The sequence below is a fragment of the Loxodonta africana genome, chromosome 6 (assembly GCF_030014295.1).
Source record: "Loxodonta africana isolate mLoxAfr1 chromosome 6, mLoxAfr1.hap2, whole genome shotgun sequence".
NCBI classification, from domain to species: domain Eukaryota; kingdom Metazoa; phylum Chordata; class Mammalia; order Proboscidea; family Elephantidae; genus Loxodonta; species Loxodonta africana.
In genome coordinates, this window is record NC_087347.1 from 9,228,632 (window position 1) to 9,243,225 (window position 14,594).

A 14,594-nucleotide genomic window follows, 5' to 3' on the forward strand; every position below is an offset into this window, starting at 1 on the left:
GACCATACTAACAGTTATGGGATTTGTTAAGGAAGTAACAGGCTACAACTCAAGGTCAGGAAGCATGTAGACAAAGTCTGGAAGGCTTCCCCCAAAGTGGAGAAGACATCCTTCCCGTCAGTGCAGGATAGCTCTCTCCACTCCTCTCAGCCATGCAAGCAGACAGACCCTTCTGTCTGCCATGCACACCCCCTCAGCCTCCTCAGGACAGCCCTCCTCTCGGCCATGCAGGCCTTTCCGCCTTTTGCCTCCCTACTGTTGACTTCTCTACTGCCAACTGACCATGCTCATAGCCAGTGTAGCAGTTTTGTTCAGCTCTCTTAGCAGCACTCCTAACAATGGGTTTCTGCCATCACCACTGACTCTGCCAGCTCTGCCCGCTGGGCCCCTTTCAGGCCTCTTCCCACCAGCTCTGCTGCTGGGCACCTTCTGGGCCTCTTGCTGTCTTCGGTGTTAGAGCCCTTGACCTGTATTACAATTCTTTTAGGAGGCTCCTCTCCTTCTCTCTCTCTGCTTCTCTCTTCTTGCTCTTGTCTTTTCTTCTTTCTGCCTTCCTAAAACCTCTGTGGGGTTGGCTGCACATAGATCAGACTCTGTCAATTTCAAGGTATGGCCCTCTCTGCAGGGCCATGAATTGGCCAATCCACTCAGTGGACCACAGTCATTTCATTTGCATAGCTGATAGTATATTGACCAATCCCTGCAATGTGCAGGAAATAGTCGAATCACAGAGCAGGCTGCAGCCCAGGGCCAGACAAAAAGTATCAAGCCATCAGATTGTTTACAGCTTACCCAGGAAATACCAATCAACCTAGACAAAAGTATAAAACTGTCTGGAGTGGGAAACTAAGGCAAAGGTAGCTCCTCAGAGCTTAGGGGAAAAATTTCTCAAGCTGTTTTTCCAAAGAACAAAGGCAAAAGGCCACATAAAGGGACTTACTCACTATACTTAAACAATGTTACCTTCCTTCAAACTGCTTTCTTGCACTTTAAAGGTGGATAAGATTGCATCAGGCCAACACAAGTAAGTAAGACCATACTGGATGAAGACCAGCAATTATTTTGTTAGTGAAAACACAACATATCAAAATTTGTAGGGTATGGCTAAACTAGTGCTTAGTGGGAAAATGCAATAACCCCCTGTGTGTATTATGCTAGCAGCTTTACTATCTCATAATTCCCAATTTACAGTTACGGCCCAAAGAGATTAAGTAGCTTGTCCAGGATCACTCAGCCAAGCTGGAATTCAAAACCAGGCCTGCCTGATTCCAAAGCACATACAAATTATTAGAATGTCTTTATTACCACTTGTCTGTCTTGAAGCCTTCATGGTATGGCCATTGTTATTTTGTGAATTACCTTTTTAGGGATTAGTAATAGAAACTCTTATATTATTTTCTTTCCTAGAAGGAAGAAAGTAAGCCAGATATGAATTCGAAAGATCTTCCAAATGGAGAAGAGATTGATGACCCACTGATGATTCTACAGGCAATCTTATCGGAGGTACGGTGTGTGTGTGTGTTTGTATACATGTATCTGTGTCTTTGTAGAGAATTATGGTGCCGTTGGAAACCCTGGTGGCGTAGTGGTTAAGTGCTATGGCTGCTAACCAAAGGGTCGGCAGTTCAAATCTGCCAGGTGCTCCTTGGAAACTCTATGGGGCAGTTCTACCCTGTCCTGTAGGGTCGCTATGAGTCGGAATTGACTCGACGGCACTGGGTTTTTTTTGATGGTGCCGTTGGCCATGAGTTCAATCTTGATGAACCAACAATATATATTAACTAAGATTGTCTTTATGAGGCTTTGGTGATGGAAGTCTCACTTTCCTTGTGGAAGACGCAGGTTCAACTCCTGGCCAAGGCACCTCATGCTAAGCCGCCACCCATCCATTAGTGCAGGTTTGCATGTCACTATGATGCTGAAGGAGCCCTGGTGGCACAACAGTTAACCACCCCGCTGCTAACTGAAAGGTCAGTGGTTCAATTCAAACCCACCAGCCCCTCCTTGGGAGAAAAGACCTGGCAATCTGCTCCCGTAAAGGTTACAGCCTAGGAAACCCTCTGGAGCAATGGTGCTCTGTCGAATAGCATTGCTGTGAGTTGGAATAGACTTGATGGCATGTAACAGCATGATACGAAAGAGATTTCAGCAGAGCCTCCAAACCAAGATGATCTACTTCTGAAAATCAGCCAGTGAAAACCCTGTGGATCATGACAGTCCGAGCTGCAGCCGGTCATGGGGATGGCACAGGGCCAGACAGCGTTTTGTTCGTTTGTTCACAGGTCTCCCTGAGTCAGTGGGCAACAACAATAACAAGAAGGTGTCCTTAATTACAAGCACACATAAAAACAAGATTGTGTACTTCTCTGTTGATGAAAATGTTGTGACTGGAGTCTGGCGAAAACCTAAGCTCAGCAGTGGTTCAGTATTTGCTAATTCAGTGTTCACGGTGACTTTATAGCATATAACTACCGTGACTAATGAGAACTGACTCTATGTTCTTTGCACTTTGTTGTCTTTGCATTTCTATACATATATTAGGATTGGGTGATGATTATTTTTGGTTATTATTATTGTTATTTTAAACAGAATTGGTATTTATTGTTCATACTGTTTTGCAATTTAGCATTTTCCTGTATTGCCCTTCTGTCCTTCAGGTCTGTAGGGCCTGAAGTTTTGTCTCCTTATTTATTCCTGATATTGATGCCTTAAGTATATGAATTTTAATTTTTTTTTTATACCCCTGTTTTAAAGATGTTTGATCTCCTTTCACTTATTCATTCATTCTTACTAAATGATCTTTCATACTTCCTGCCAGGGACCTAGGAGTCCCTGGGTGGTGCACTTCGTTAAGTGCTTAACTACTAGCTGAAAGGTTGATGGTTTGAACCTACCCAGAGGCACCTCAGAAGACAGACCTGGTGATCTGCTTCCTAAAGGTCACAGCTTTGAAAACCGTATTCAGCACAGTTCTGCTGTGATACACAGGGACCTCCGTGAGTCAGAATCAACTCAACGGCAACTAAGAACAGCCAAGGACTTGAACCGAGTCCTTTAACTATCAATAATCAGTATCTGTTGCCACTTCTTACCCCCCTTTTAAACTTGTTTATACTTCAAAAATTCAGAGTAATTAGTAGTCTTTTTTTTTTTTTTTATGCACTTGAATGTTTCTTCTGAAATTCGCACACGGTATCGGGAATATATTAATCAGAATACTCTTTGGGTATTGCTTTTTAAGTGGTTAAGCTTTGGTATGTGGAAAGTGGCATAATTCAAGCTTTCTAAATTGAAGCTTAATTTGCTTTTAAAAAACTTTGGGAATAGTTATGATTAATCCGCTTACATGTTTGCTGTTATCGATACATTTAACTAGATATTATCCTGTTCCATTGAACTTATAACTGTTTTAATTATTTCTCATCAAATTTTTCTTAAATGACTGTTTTTTTCCTAAGGAGGAGAGTAATCTAATCCCTGTTGATCAGCTAGGCCAGAAGCTCCTGAATAAGATAGGCCTGTCTTGGAACAAGACGTACAGAAGACAGTATGGACCACTGCGGAAGGTAATACGTGGGATCATCACAGGAAGTCTGGTTCCAGAAATCATTTTGTTATGATCTCAGTAACACAAGTTCCGCAGAAGAATATTTAAAATAGGTTAAAATAAAATCAGTATTTTTGTTTAAGAGCTAGAATTCAGCTATTAAATAGCTTTATATATCATGGAAGCAGTAGTCAAGAAATCAAAAGACGCATTGCACTGGGTAAATCTGCTGCAAAGGACCTCTTTAAAGTGGTGAAGAGCAAAGATGTCACCTTGAAGACTAAGGTGCGCCTGACCCAAGCCTTGGTATTTTCAGTTGCATCATATGCATGTGAAAGCTGGACAATGAATAAGGAAGACCGAAGAAGAGTTGATGCCTTTGAATTGTGGTGTTGGCAAAGAATATTGAATATACCATGGACTGCCAAAAGAACAAACAAATGTGTCTTAGAAGAAGCACAGCCAGAATGCTCCTTAGACTCAAGGATGGCGAGACTGTGTCTTACATACTTTGGACATGTTGTCAGGAAGGATGAGTCCCTGGAGAAGGACATCATGCTTGGCAGAGTACAGGGTCAGCGGAAAAGAGGAAGACCCTCAACGAGGTGGATTGACACAGTGGCTGCACCGATGAGCTCAAACATAACAATTGTAAGGATGGCGCAGGACTGGGCAGTGTTTCGTTCTGTTGTGCATAGGGTCACTATGAGTCGGAACCAACTGGACGGCACCTAACAACAACAACAACATATATCACAGAGCAAAGAAGTAAACAAAGGGACAGACGCTCCTAATCACAACAGCAAAAAAAAAAAAAAAAGCCAGTTGTTACAAAGGTTATACCGTAAAGTTTATCACTTAAAATGATTAGATCATAATTTCAGTGTTTCACTTTTAAATATGGTATTAGCTGTGTAGGGTTTTTTGTTGTTTTGTTGTTGTTTTATAAATATCCTTCATAAACAACAACATAGTTCCCTTTTATTCCTAGTTGACTAACAGTTTTTATCTTGAACAGAGTTGAGATTTCATCAAATGCTTTTTGTTTGTTTTTTCTATCTGTTGACGTAATCACATGACTTTTCTCTTTTTTTCTATTAATCTGGGGAATTATATTGCTGATTTTTTTTCAATGTTAAGCCAGTCTTAAATTCCTGGGGTAAGTCATACTTGTTCATGATATGTTTTCATATATTGCTTTTCTTAAAGGCCAGATAGTAAATATTTTAGGCTTTGTGGGCCAAGAGGTAAAATTAAGGGCATTATATAGGTACTTAAATAATCTTTAAAAAAGTAACCATTTAAAAATATTAAGATAAGTCTTTGCTTGAGGCTGTATAAAAACAGGCAGCAGGCCATTTTGGCCCACAGACTAGTTTGCTGGCTCCTGCCTTAAGAGAAGGGACCATGCCCCTGGATGAGGAACTAACTCCCTAGGACTAAAGGCAAAATTACAATAGACTGACCCTAACAGAACTCAAAGTGAAGCTTCCATAGTGTCAAGAGGTTCAAAGGTAATTTAGCAGGCTTGTTAGACACAATGTAAAACTCTTTAGGAAAAAAAAAAGTTCTCTAGAGACTTTATAACACATAATTCAAAATGTCCAGCATATGGTATAAGATTACATAACATGCACAGGACAGTATTGTCCATAATCAGGACACAGAAGAGTCAACTTATGAGAGAAAAAAGAGTCAATAGAAACAGACCTACAGATAATGGAGATGTTATGATAGCAAGCAAAACCTAAAACCCGTTGCCACAGAGTCAGTTCCAACTCATAGCGACCCTGTAGGACAGTAGAACTGCCCCATAGGGATTCCAAGGAGTGGCTGATAGATTTGAACTGCTGACCTTTTGGTTAACAATGAGGCTCATACCCACTGCACTACCCAGGCTCCATCCAGGGTAGCAGATAGTTATTATTAATATGTTAAAGCATTTTTAAGAATAGGTGAATAAATGGGGGATTTTAGCAGAGAAATAGATACTCTAAATAAAACTAAATAATAAAAAAAAAAAATACCTGAAACAAAAAGTTTGTTGTTTGGGCTTAACAGAAGACTAGATAGAGCAGAAGAAAGTATAATGAACTTGAAGACAAATCAGGAGAAATTATCTAAATTAAAGCAGCAGGAAAAAAAATCAAAACTGAAAAACAGAACATCCAGCACCTGTGACAGTACCTAATGGTGTAAAACACATATAATGAAGTCCTAGAAGGAGAAGAGAAAGATGATGGGGCAGGGGAAAAACTGCAGAGAGAATGCCAAAATGTTTCCAGGATTGATGCAAGACCTTAACCCACAGATATAAAAAACTTAGCAAATACAAAGCAAATAAACACAAAGAATACCATACCTAGAAACATTATACCCACACTGCTTAAAACCAAAGCTAAAGAGAAAAATCTTAAAAGCAACCAGAGAAAAAAGACACATTTAAAGGAAAAATAATAAAAAATGACAGCTGACTTCTCACCCAAATTATTGGAATCTGGAACACATCTTTAAAGTACTAAAAGAAAAACAACAACAAAAATTATCACTCCAGAATTTTATATCCAGCAAAAATATCGTTTAAAAATGAAGGCAAAATAAAGATTTTTCAGACACAAAAGCTGAGAATATTTTTTGCCAGTAGTCTGAACTCTGAGAAATGCTAAAGGAAGTTCTCTGGGTTGAAGGGAAATTATATTAGATTTCAAACCTGGATGTGCAGGAAGGAGCAATGAGCACCAGAATAAATACATACAGAATACTATTTTTCCCTTAATTTCTTTAAAAGTCATTTAAGTGTCTAAAGCAAGAATAATGACATATAATGCAATTTACAACTATGTTATAGTAAAATGTAAGAAAACAATAGCAGAAATGGATGGAAGTGAAGAAATGGAATTATACGTTTGTAACTGTCTTATATTGTAGATGAAGTGATATGATATTAATTTATAATATTAATTTATGCATAGTGTAATCCCTAGAGCAACCATTAAAAATAATAACCAAAGAGAAAATGTTATGGATTAAATTGTATCCCCTCAAAATGAGTGTCAACTTAGCTAGGCTGTGATTCCCAGTATTGCGTGGTTGTCCTCCATTTTGTGATCTGATGTATTTATCCTGTACGTTGTAAATCCTAACCTCTATGATGTTAATGAGGCAATATTAGAGGCAGCTATGTTAATGAGGCAGGGCACAGTCTACAAGATTAGGTTATATCTTGAGCCAATCTCTTATGAGATATAAAAGAGAGAAACGAGCAGAGAGGAGTGGGACCTCATTATGACCAAGCAAGAAGAGCTAGGATCAGAGCGTGACCTCTGGCCCCAGGATCCCTGTGCTGAGAAGCTCCTAGACTAGGGGAAGATTAATGACAAGGACATTCCCCAAGAGGCAACAGAGAAAGAAAGCTTTCCCTTAGAGTTGGCACCCTCAATTTCGACTTCTAGCTTCTTAGACTGTGAGAGAATAAATTTCTGTTTATTAAAGCCATCCTCTTGTGGAATTTCTGTTATAGCGGCACTAGGTAACTAAGATAGCCAACAAAGAAGGTAAAAATGGAATGTGAAGATTCCTTGATTTTATCCAGAGTTTATCATTTTTATCAGGAGAGTTAGTCTGATAAAAGCTATCTGCCATTACCAGAACCAGAACTGCATTAAAGTTTGAGGCTTAAGAGAGTTAATCCTCAACTATCAAACAGGAAAGAAAAAAAAAAAAAAGGCTATACAGAAAATTCATTACTTAAATGTTTCAAATTGTTGATATTTTATTCCTAAAATGAATTAGGTAAAACTGTTTTATCACCTGTTCTCATATACATGTTAACAATATTATCCTTGGGCCGTATGCCCTACGCCCTTCTCTTTAGGTTAAAACAATACTTTTGAGTAGATACTTGACAGTACCACAAGTTATCTTCTTTCCAAGAGAAAGATGAGAAAACCCCCTTTCCATGTTGATTGACGGGGAAAGCGAATGTTACATATAGCTCCCATGTGATTTTTCTATACAAAGTAAATTTGTGCTGAGAGTGAAAAGGAAGCAATGCAGGGCTGCAGAAATACTGAGGGTAGAGGAGAGAAGAGTAGGGTTGGGGAGGTAGGGTTAGGCGATACGGAGAGAGATTTTATTCTCAATCCTTTAGGAAGAGGAACTTGAGAAAGAGCCTTTGGGATTTCTTGACATGCTTTGATTTCCTGAACTCGTCCCCTCAGCTTCCAGGACAGACAGCATTCAGTTTAGCTAAAAGATACTTGAGGCTGCGTAGTTGATTAATTGCTGTCGGTTTACATAGTATATCTGTAAAAAGTTGAATTGGCAAAAGTTGTGTAATAGATGTATTTACAACAATGACAAAAAAAAAAAAAAGAGTAGCTGCCAAGGCTGCTTATGTACAACTAAACACCTTATGGGATTTGGTTCCTTGATTTGGAGGTTTAGCGTCACGGTTTCATGGGACATCCCAGTCATTTGGCCTAATAACGTGTTCAGTGTTTCCATTCTACCTCCTAGTTTGTTGTGTAGTGCCTGGGGTCTTAAAAACTTGCAAACAGCTATCTAAGGCACAGTGTTGTTAGGTGCTCTCGATTCCAACTTATAGCAACCCTATAGGACAGGGTAGAGCTGCCCCATAGGGTTTCCAAGGAGTGGATGGTTCATTTGAACTGCCATCCTTTTGGTTAGCAGCCAAGCTCTTAACCATCACGCCGCCAAGGTGCCTCAAGGCACAATAGTTGGTCTCTATTTGCTTGTAGCAACACAGGAAGGAGAGTCAGGAATAGGAGGAAGAAATGGAATGTGAGGCTAATTCCCTCCATGAACAGTTGCCTCCTTTGCCATGAGACCAGAAGAACTGGATGGTACCCACCTACCATTATTGAACATTTTGATCAAACATTCCATAGAAGAATCCTGATCAAAAGGGGGGTTATGCAGAATGGAATTTCAGATTTTCATGGACTCCAGATTTTCTGAGCCATGGAGGCTGGATGAACCCCGGAAACTATTTCCCTGAGATAAATCTTTAAATCCTAACCGACAGTATCTCCTGAAGTCTTAAAACCAAACAGTGGTTTAGCTTAACTAGTAAAAAATGTCTGCTTTGAGTATTGTGCTCTTTCAAGATCTATCTGTATGGAATCATATTGACAACAGCAACTGGAAAGATTAGATAGGAAACTTAGGAGGGGCAGTGAGTTCATGTTAATGGAGGAAGACAACTCAGGAAAGGAAGGTGAGAATGGCTGCACAGCTCAAAGAATGTAATCAGCGTCACTGAATTGTACGTGTACAAATTGTTGAATTGGAGTATGTTCTGCTGTGTATATTCTCAACAACAAAAATAAGTTATTAAAAAAGATACTTTAGGCTTACAATTATTACTTCATCTGAACACTGGGTCACTAGTTTTCATATTCTGTAGTGTTGTGCTATGGGTAACATTGCAAAGAATGGGAATTCCAAAATACTTAATTGTGCTCATGAAGAACTGTACATAGATCACGAGGCAGTTGTTCAGACAGAACAAGGGGATAATGCCTGATTTAAAGACAGGAAAGGTGTGTGTCAGGGTTGTATCCATTCACCATACCTATTCAGTCTGTGTGCTGAGCAATAATCCTAGAAGCTGGGCTATGTGAAGAAGAACAGGACATCAGGATTGGAGGAAGACTTATTAACAAGATGCGTTATGCAGATGACACAACCTTGCTTGCTGAAACAGAAGAGGACTTGAACCACTTACTGCTGAAAATCAAAGACCACAGCCTTCAGTATGAATTATACCTCAACATAAAGAGAAAAATTCTCACAACTGGACCAATAAGCAACATCATGATAAACGGGGAAAAGATTGAAGTTGTCAAGGATTTCATTTTACTTGGATTACAATCAACACCCATTGAAGCAACAGTCAGAAAATCAAAAGATGCATTGCATTGGGCAAATCTGCTACAAAGGACCTCCTTAAAGTGTTGAAAAGCAAAGATGTCACCTTGAAGACTAAGATGCACCTGACACAAGTCATGGTGTTTTCAATCGCATCATATGCGTCGCAAAAGCGGAACAATGAATAAGGAAGACCGAAAAAGAATTGACGCCTTTGAATTGTGGTATTGGCGAAGAGTATTGAATATACCATGGACTGTAAAAAAAGAACAAACAAGTCTGTCTTGGAAGAAGTACAACTAGAATGGTCCTTAAAAGCAAGGGTGGCAAGACTTTGTCTCACATACTTTGGACATGTTATCAGGAGGGACTGGTCTCTAGAGAAGGACAACATGCTTGGTAAAGTTGAAGGTCATTGAAAAAGAGGAGGACCCTCAATGAGATGCATTGACACAGTGACTGCAACAATGGGGTCAAGCATAACAACGATTGTGAGGATGGCGCAGGATCGGGCAAGTGTTTCGTTGTGTGGTACACAGGGTCTCTATGAGTCGGAACCGATTCAACAGCACCTAACAACAGTGTTGTGCTGTGCAGTTGCTTTTGTTTTGTAGTTAGATTTCTCTTAAACATTTCATAAATGTTTATTTTACCTAATATTGCCAGCAAAATACTTTTTAAGACAGCGTTATTGAGGTTTAATTAAAATACTTTTTAGATTGTTGCATGACAACTTTCTCCCTTGATAAAACCGGTAGACTGTTCAACAGAGAGCAGTCTGATTTTTATTAAATATCTTGTTATAGCCTAAATGGATTTTTCCCCTAGCTGACCAGGCCAAAAATAAAAATGAAGTTAAAATACCCAATCTCAGAAGGAAGAGAACATTTTTTTAAAAATCATGTCTAATTTTAACATATGTTTGCTAACCTTGTATTTTTTTTTGTTGTTGTTGGTTTCTGTATAGTTCTTACAGCTCCATTCTCAGGTGTTTCTACTCAGTTCAGATGAAAGTACAGTTAGTCTATTGAAGAATTGTTCTCTCCAGCCCAAGTCGGATTTCCAAAGGAATGATCAACGAGTTTTCAAGACACTGACTTCAGAATCCCCAGGGTTAAATGATAGCACAACCTGCCCCCACTGGTTTGATATAAATGATTCCAAAGTCCAGCCAATCAAGGAAAAGGATATTGAACAGCAGTTTCAGGGTAAAGAAAGTGCCTATATGTTGTTTTATCGGAAATCCCAGTTGCAGAGACCCCCTGAAGGTATGGAAAGATAAATATTCCTATTGGTTTTATTAAGTTCATTAATTAGAATACAAACACTTCTGTCTTTAGAAGATAAACATCCGATGTTATTTGAAATTGTTTACCCTTTTTAAAGAATGTTTACTCTTGAAATACAAGAAATATTTATGCCAACTGAAATCTAACAGTCTGTCGTTCATGAAGATCAGATATTTCTACTTAATTTTTCCCTCGTGATAATATGAGATCAGAAATATATTTTCTGTCTCTACAATGAGTTAGATTTTCAAAATTGGATTTTCTTGGATCAAATAATATTTTCCCATTCTCTTAGGAAACTTGAGTGTGGTTTGTGCTTACTCGGGTTTGGCTCTTTCATGTGGCCATGTGTGCCTTTGAGTCATAAGTGGCCTTAGTCTTATTTTCATATCCTTTATTTTTCTTTCTTTTTTCTTTTCCCTCAAGGTAATGCTTGAGGGAAATTCAAATTTCCAGTCTCTGAGCAGTTGAAATATATTTGAAGCATTCTTTGTTGAGCCTTCTAAGAGAACTAACACCATGGAGGTAGGCTGTTGAGATCTACAATAATAAAGAGTATTTTTGAACCAAGCCACTAACATGAGTAAGTCAGTAAGACTTTGATCACTTTTCCGAGTCTACTCAAAAGTAAGAAATCCTAACTAGGAAAATTCTAGATTGAGAAATAACTATGATTAGAAATGAGGATACTATTCTTAGAGAATAGTGATCATTTTTATAAAGAATAAGAATAAAGCAATTGGTAATTTGCATGTGGATCAAAGGAAATGAACTCTCTGGTTATGAAATAACTACATAACTATGCTATTAGCCAGAAAGGGCTTTGTTTTTTCCTGGGGGAAAATATGGTAATGGTCCGGATAAAAATATTGTGGAAAAGAATTCAAAGAGAAATATGTATTCACAGAAAAAAACATATCTTCAGATGGAGTATTTATCTGTTTAACTGGATTGAATTTTAGCATGAATATATTTAGAAAATATACGAAACAACAGTTTTCTAATTGCTTAGGCATTTAGTAAAGATCCAGCCAAAATCTTGATGAACTTTTTTTTTGAAGGGCAAAGGGACAGAACTTGACAAAATGATGCTGAAATTCACCCAGAAATATAAATTAATAAAAATTGAACAAAGGACTACGGAGGGAAATTTTGCTCTATCAATAAAAACATATTTATAAAGCTGTAGCAATTAAGATAGTGTCATGCTGGTGCAAGGAGGTAGTCCAAACCATTGAAACAGAGCAGGAAGCCCAGAAATTGGCCTAGGTATATTTTAGGTTTTAATCCATGATAAAGTAGCTTTTCAGATATATGAGGGAAAAGTGAATTAATAAATATACCTGGAAGTTGGTTAGCTGCTAGAAATATAGTGTATTTTCTTTTATTATACTAATCACTTAAATGAAATTATAACTCGTTTATATTTTATGTAAAAAAGGTACCTTAACATGAGTAAAATATAAATATTTATCTGATCTTAAGGTAGAGAACACCTTTCTAAGCTTAAAGCAAAGAAAAAATTAAGGAAAAGTGATATAAACCTTCAATAAAATTAAAAGACAAATGGAAAACATTAGTAAAATATATGACAAATGTATTTCCCCTATCTGTAGAGTACTCTTAAGTATATTCCATTGTGTCAATAGTAAACTGGGAAAAGGATATAAATAGGCAATTTACAAAAGAAGAGATAGAAACTACTAGTAAACTTCGAAAGAAATTTTTCCTCAACCTCACCCATAATCGAGGAAAAGTTAGTTGAAGCGGCAGTGAGATGTTGTTTTTTTCCTACCAACTCAAGTATTTCTGCTAATCTGGTGGGGTGGGGTTCTCAACAGCCAATACTTCCTGCACAGCTATAAGAATGTGAATAGAACAACCCATTTGGGTGCATATATTTTAAAATCACACCCTTCAAACTAGTAATTCTACTCCTACAAATTTGTCTTGAGGAAATAATCAGAGCTGTGCACAAATATTTATGTTCAAAAGATGTCTGTTGCACATTACCTTGAGGGAAAAGGAAAAGATTTTATAATAGTGACATTGCAAACCACTAAATGTCTAACAAAAAGAGACTGGTTAGATTAATTATGCTACTTACAGAACGGACAACTATGCACTCATTTATTTAAGGCGTTAAGGAGCCCCAGTGATGCAGTGATTAAGCGCTGGGCCACTAAACGAAAGGTAAGCAGTTCAGACCCACCAAAATGGCCTGCGGGAGAAAGACCTGGTGATCTGTTCCCATAAAATTTACAGCCTAGGAAACCCTGTGGGGCAGTTTTACTCTGTCACATGGGGTCACTATGAGTCGGCATCAACTCGACAGCACACAACGTTGAAGGCTTTAGAAAAATGGTCACAATATATGAAATGAAAAGGCAAGTTACAAATTTGTTGACTATGATCCCAGGTATTTTTAAAAAGTGTGTGTGTGTGTGTGTGTGTGTGTGTGTGTGTGTCTGTATATACAGACCCACAACGTATATATGGAAACAAATATCAGAAGTGTAGATACCAAATTTTAGCAGTGGGTATTTCTGGGGAGTGGGAGTACAGGTGATAACTATTTCTTTTACACTTCTAAAAATCATTTCCAGAATTTTTACAGTGACCAGTGATTACATTTGTAATCAGGAAGAAAATCCTGAACAAATTTCATTGGTCAGCACAAGTTAATGAAAAGTTGTTGTCCGCAGCTCGAGCTAATCCAAGATACAGGGTTCCGTGTCATTTGCTGAGTGAAATGGACGCGGCCAACACTGAACTGCAAACAGGAAGGTAACTTTAAATATCCTAGAGAGTTCGAGTGGTTTTTCTGGGGAATGAAGATCTAATTTAGGCCTTAAGCATTCAATAATGAAAATTAAAAAGAAAAAAAGAAAGTCAATGCCAACGTCTGTTTAGCAGCTGACTTTTTATGATGATGTTGTCTTTTTCTTTAGAATTATCCTTATCCATGAAAGTGACCTAAATAATGGCACATCAAATAGCCATTGCTAAATAGGAATTGAGGCCTAAGATAAGAGCTTGGTGGGCACACAGTTGTGCTAAATGAATTGTCTCCTGGTGAGGCCAGATTATCCCCTTGGGCACAAAGAAAGCCTCTCATTAAAATCGGCCCTTGTGTTTAAGTTGTGGAGAACTGGGATGTAGAAATACGGATTATACAAATCTTTGGGCTTAATGTCAGTCTTGGGCAAAAACCTATAATGGATTCGTAAAGGGATGGCTTATGGGGACCTGATGATCCCAACATTCTCTTTTGGGGCCTAACCTTGGACCCTGAAGAACTGGTTCTTTATTTGCTCTCTGACGGAGTCACTAGGGTTTGGGGTTAGAGAAATGCAGAGTATTTAAAGATGTTCCCTTGGCCTCCTTGTGGACCCACCTGGCTGACTGTGTGGCAGGACTGTGTTCAACATTGTTATCGTTGACTTGAAGCAGGGAAAAAAATAGGTATATTGAATAACAAACCTAGATCGAAGAAAATCTCAACAAAAACAAAGAAACTAGAAAGATAAAAACTTAATGGAGAGAAATATCTTAAGTGTGGAAAATAGCCTGCGTGATTAGTATGGATTAGCAGCAGGTATCAGACAAAAATTCAAGAGATTTTAGCCAGCACTAAGCTCTTCAGTGGAGCCCTGCTGACTCAGTGGTTAAATGCTACGGCTGCTAACCAAAAGGTCAGCAGTTCGAATGCACCACCCGCTCCTTGGAAACCCTGTGGGGCAGTTCTACTCTGTCCTATAGGGTTGCTGTGAGTTGGAATCGACTGGATGGCAACAGGTTTGGATTTTTTTTTTTAAGCTCTTTAATACAGTTATCAGAAAAGCTAATGCTGCCTCTGACCACAT

The 14,594-nt window shown here is 38.4% G+C and overlaps 1 protein-coding gene across 9 annotated transcripts in view; it reads left to right on the plus strand.

Moving 5' to 3' along the window:
• USP40 (ubiquitin specific peptidase 40) overlaps positions 1-14,594 on the plus strand; it is an 85,997-nt gene that overhangs the window by 18,477 nt on the left and 52,926 nt on the right. For 8 of the 9 annotated variants that reach the window (XM_010597606.3, XM_010597607.3, XM_023557743.2 and 5 more), the window contains 4 exons: positions 1,408-1,503; positions 3,459-3,566; positions 10,407-10,707; positions 13,434-13,515. In XM_010597606.3, coding sequence (XP_010595908.2) covers positions 1,408-1,503; positions 3,459-3,566; positions 10,407-10,707; positions 13,434-13,515 — 587 coding nt within the window. The other variant, XM_064286526.1, reaches the window with a different exon arrangement.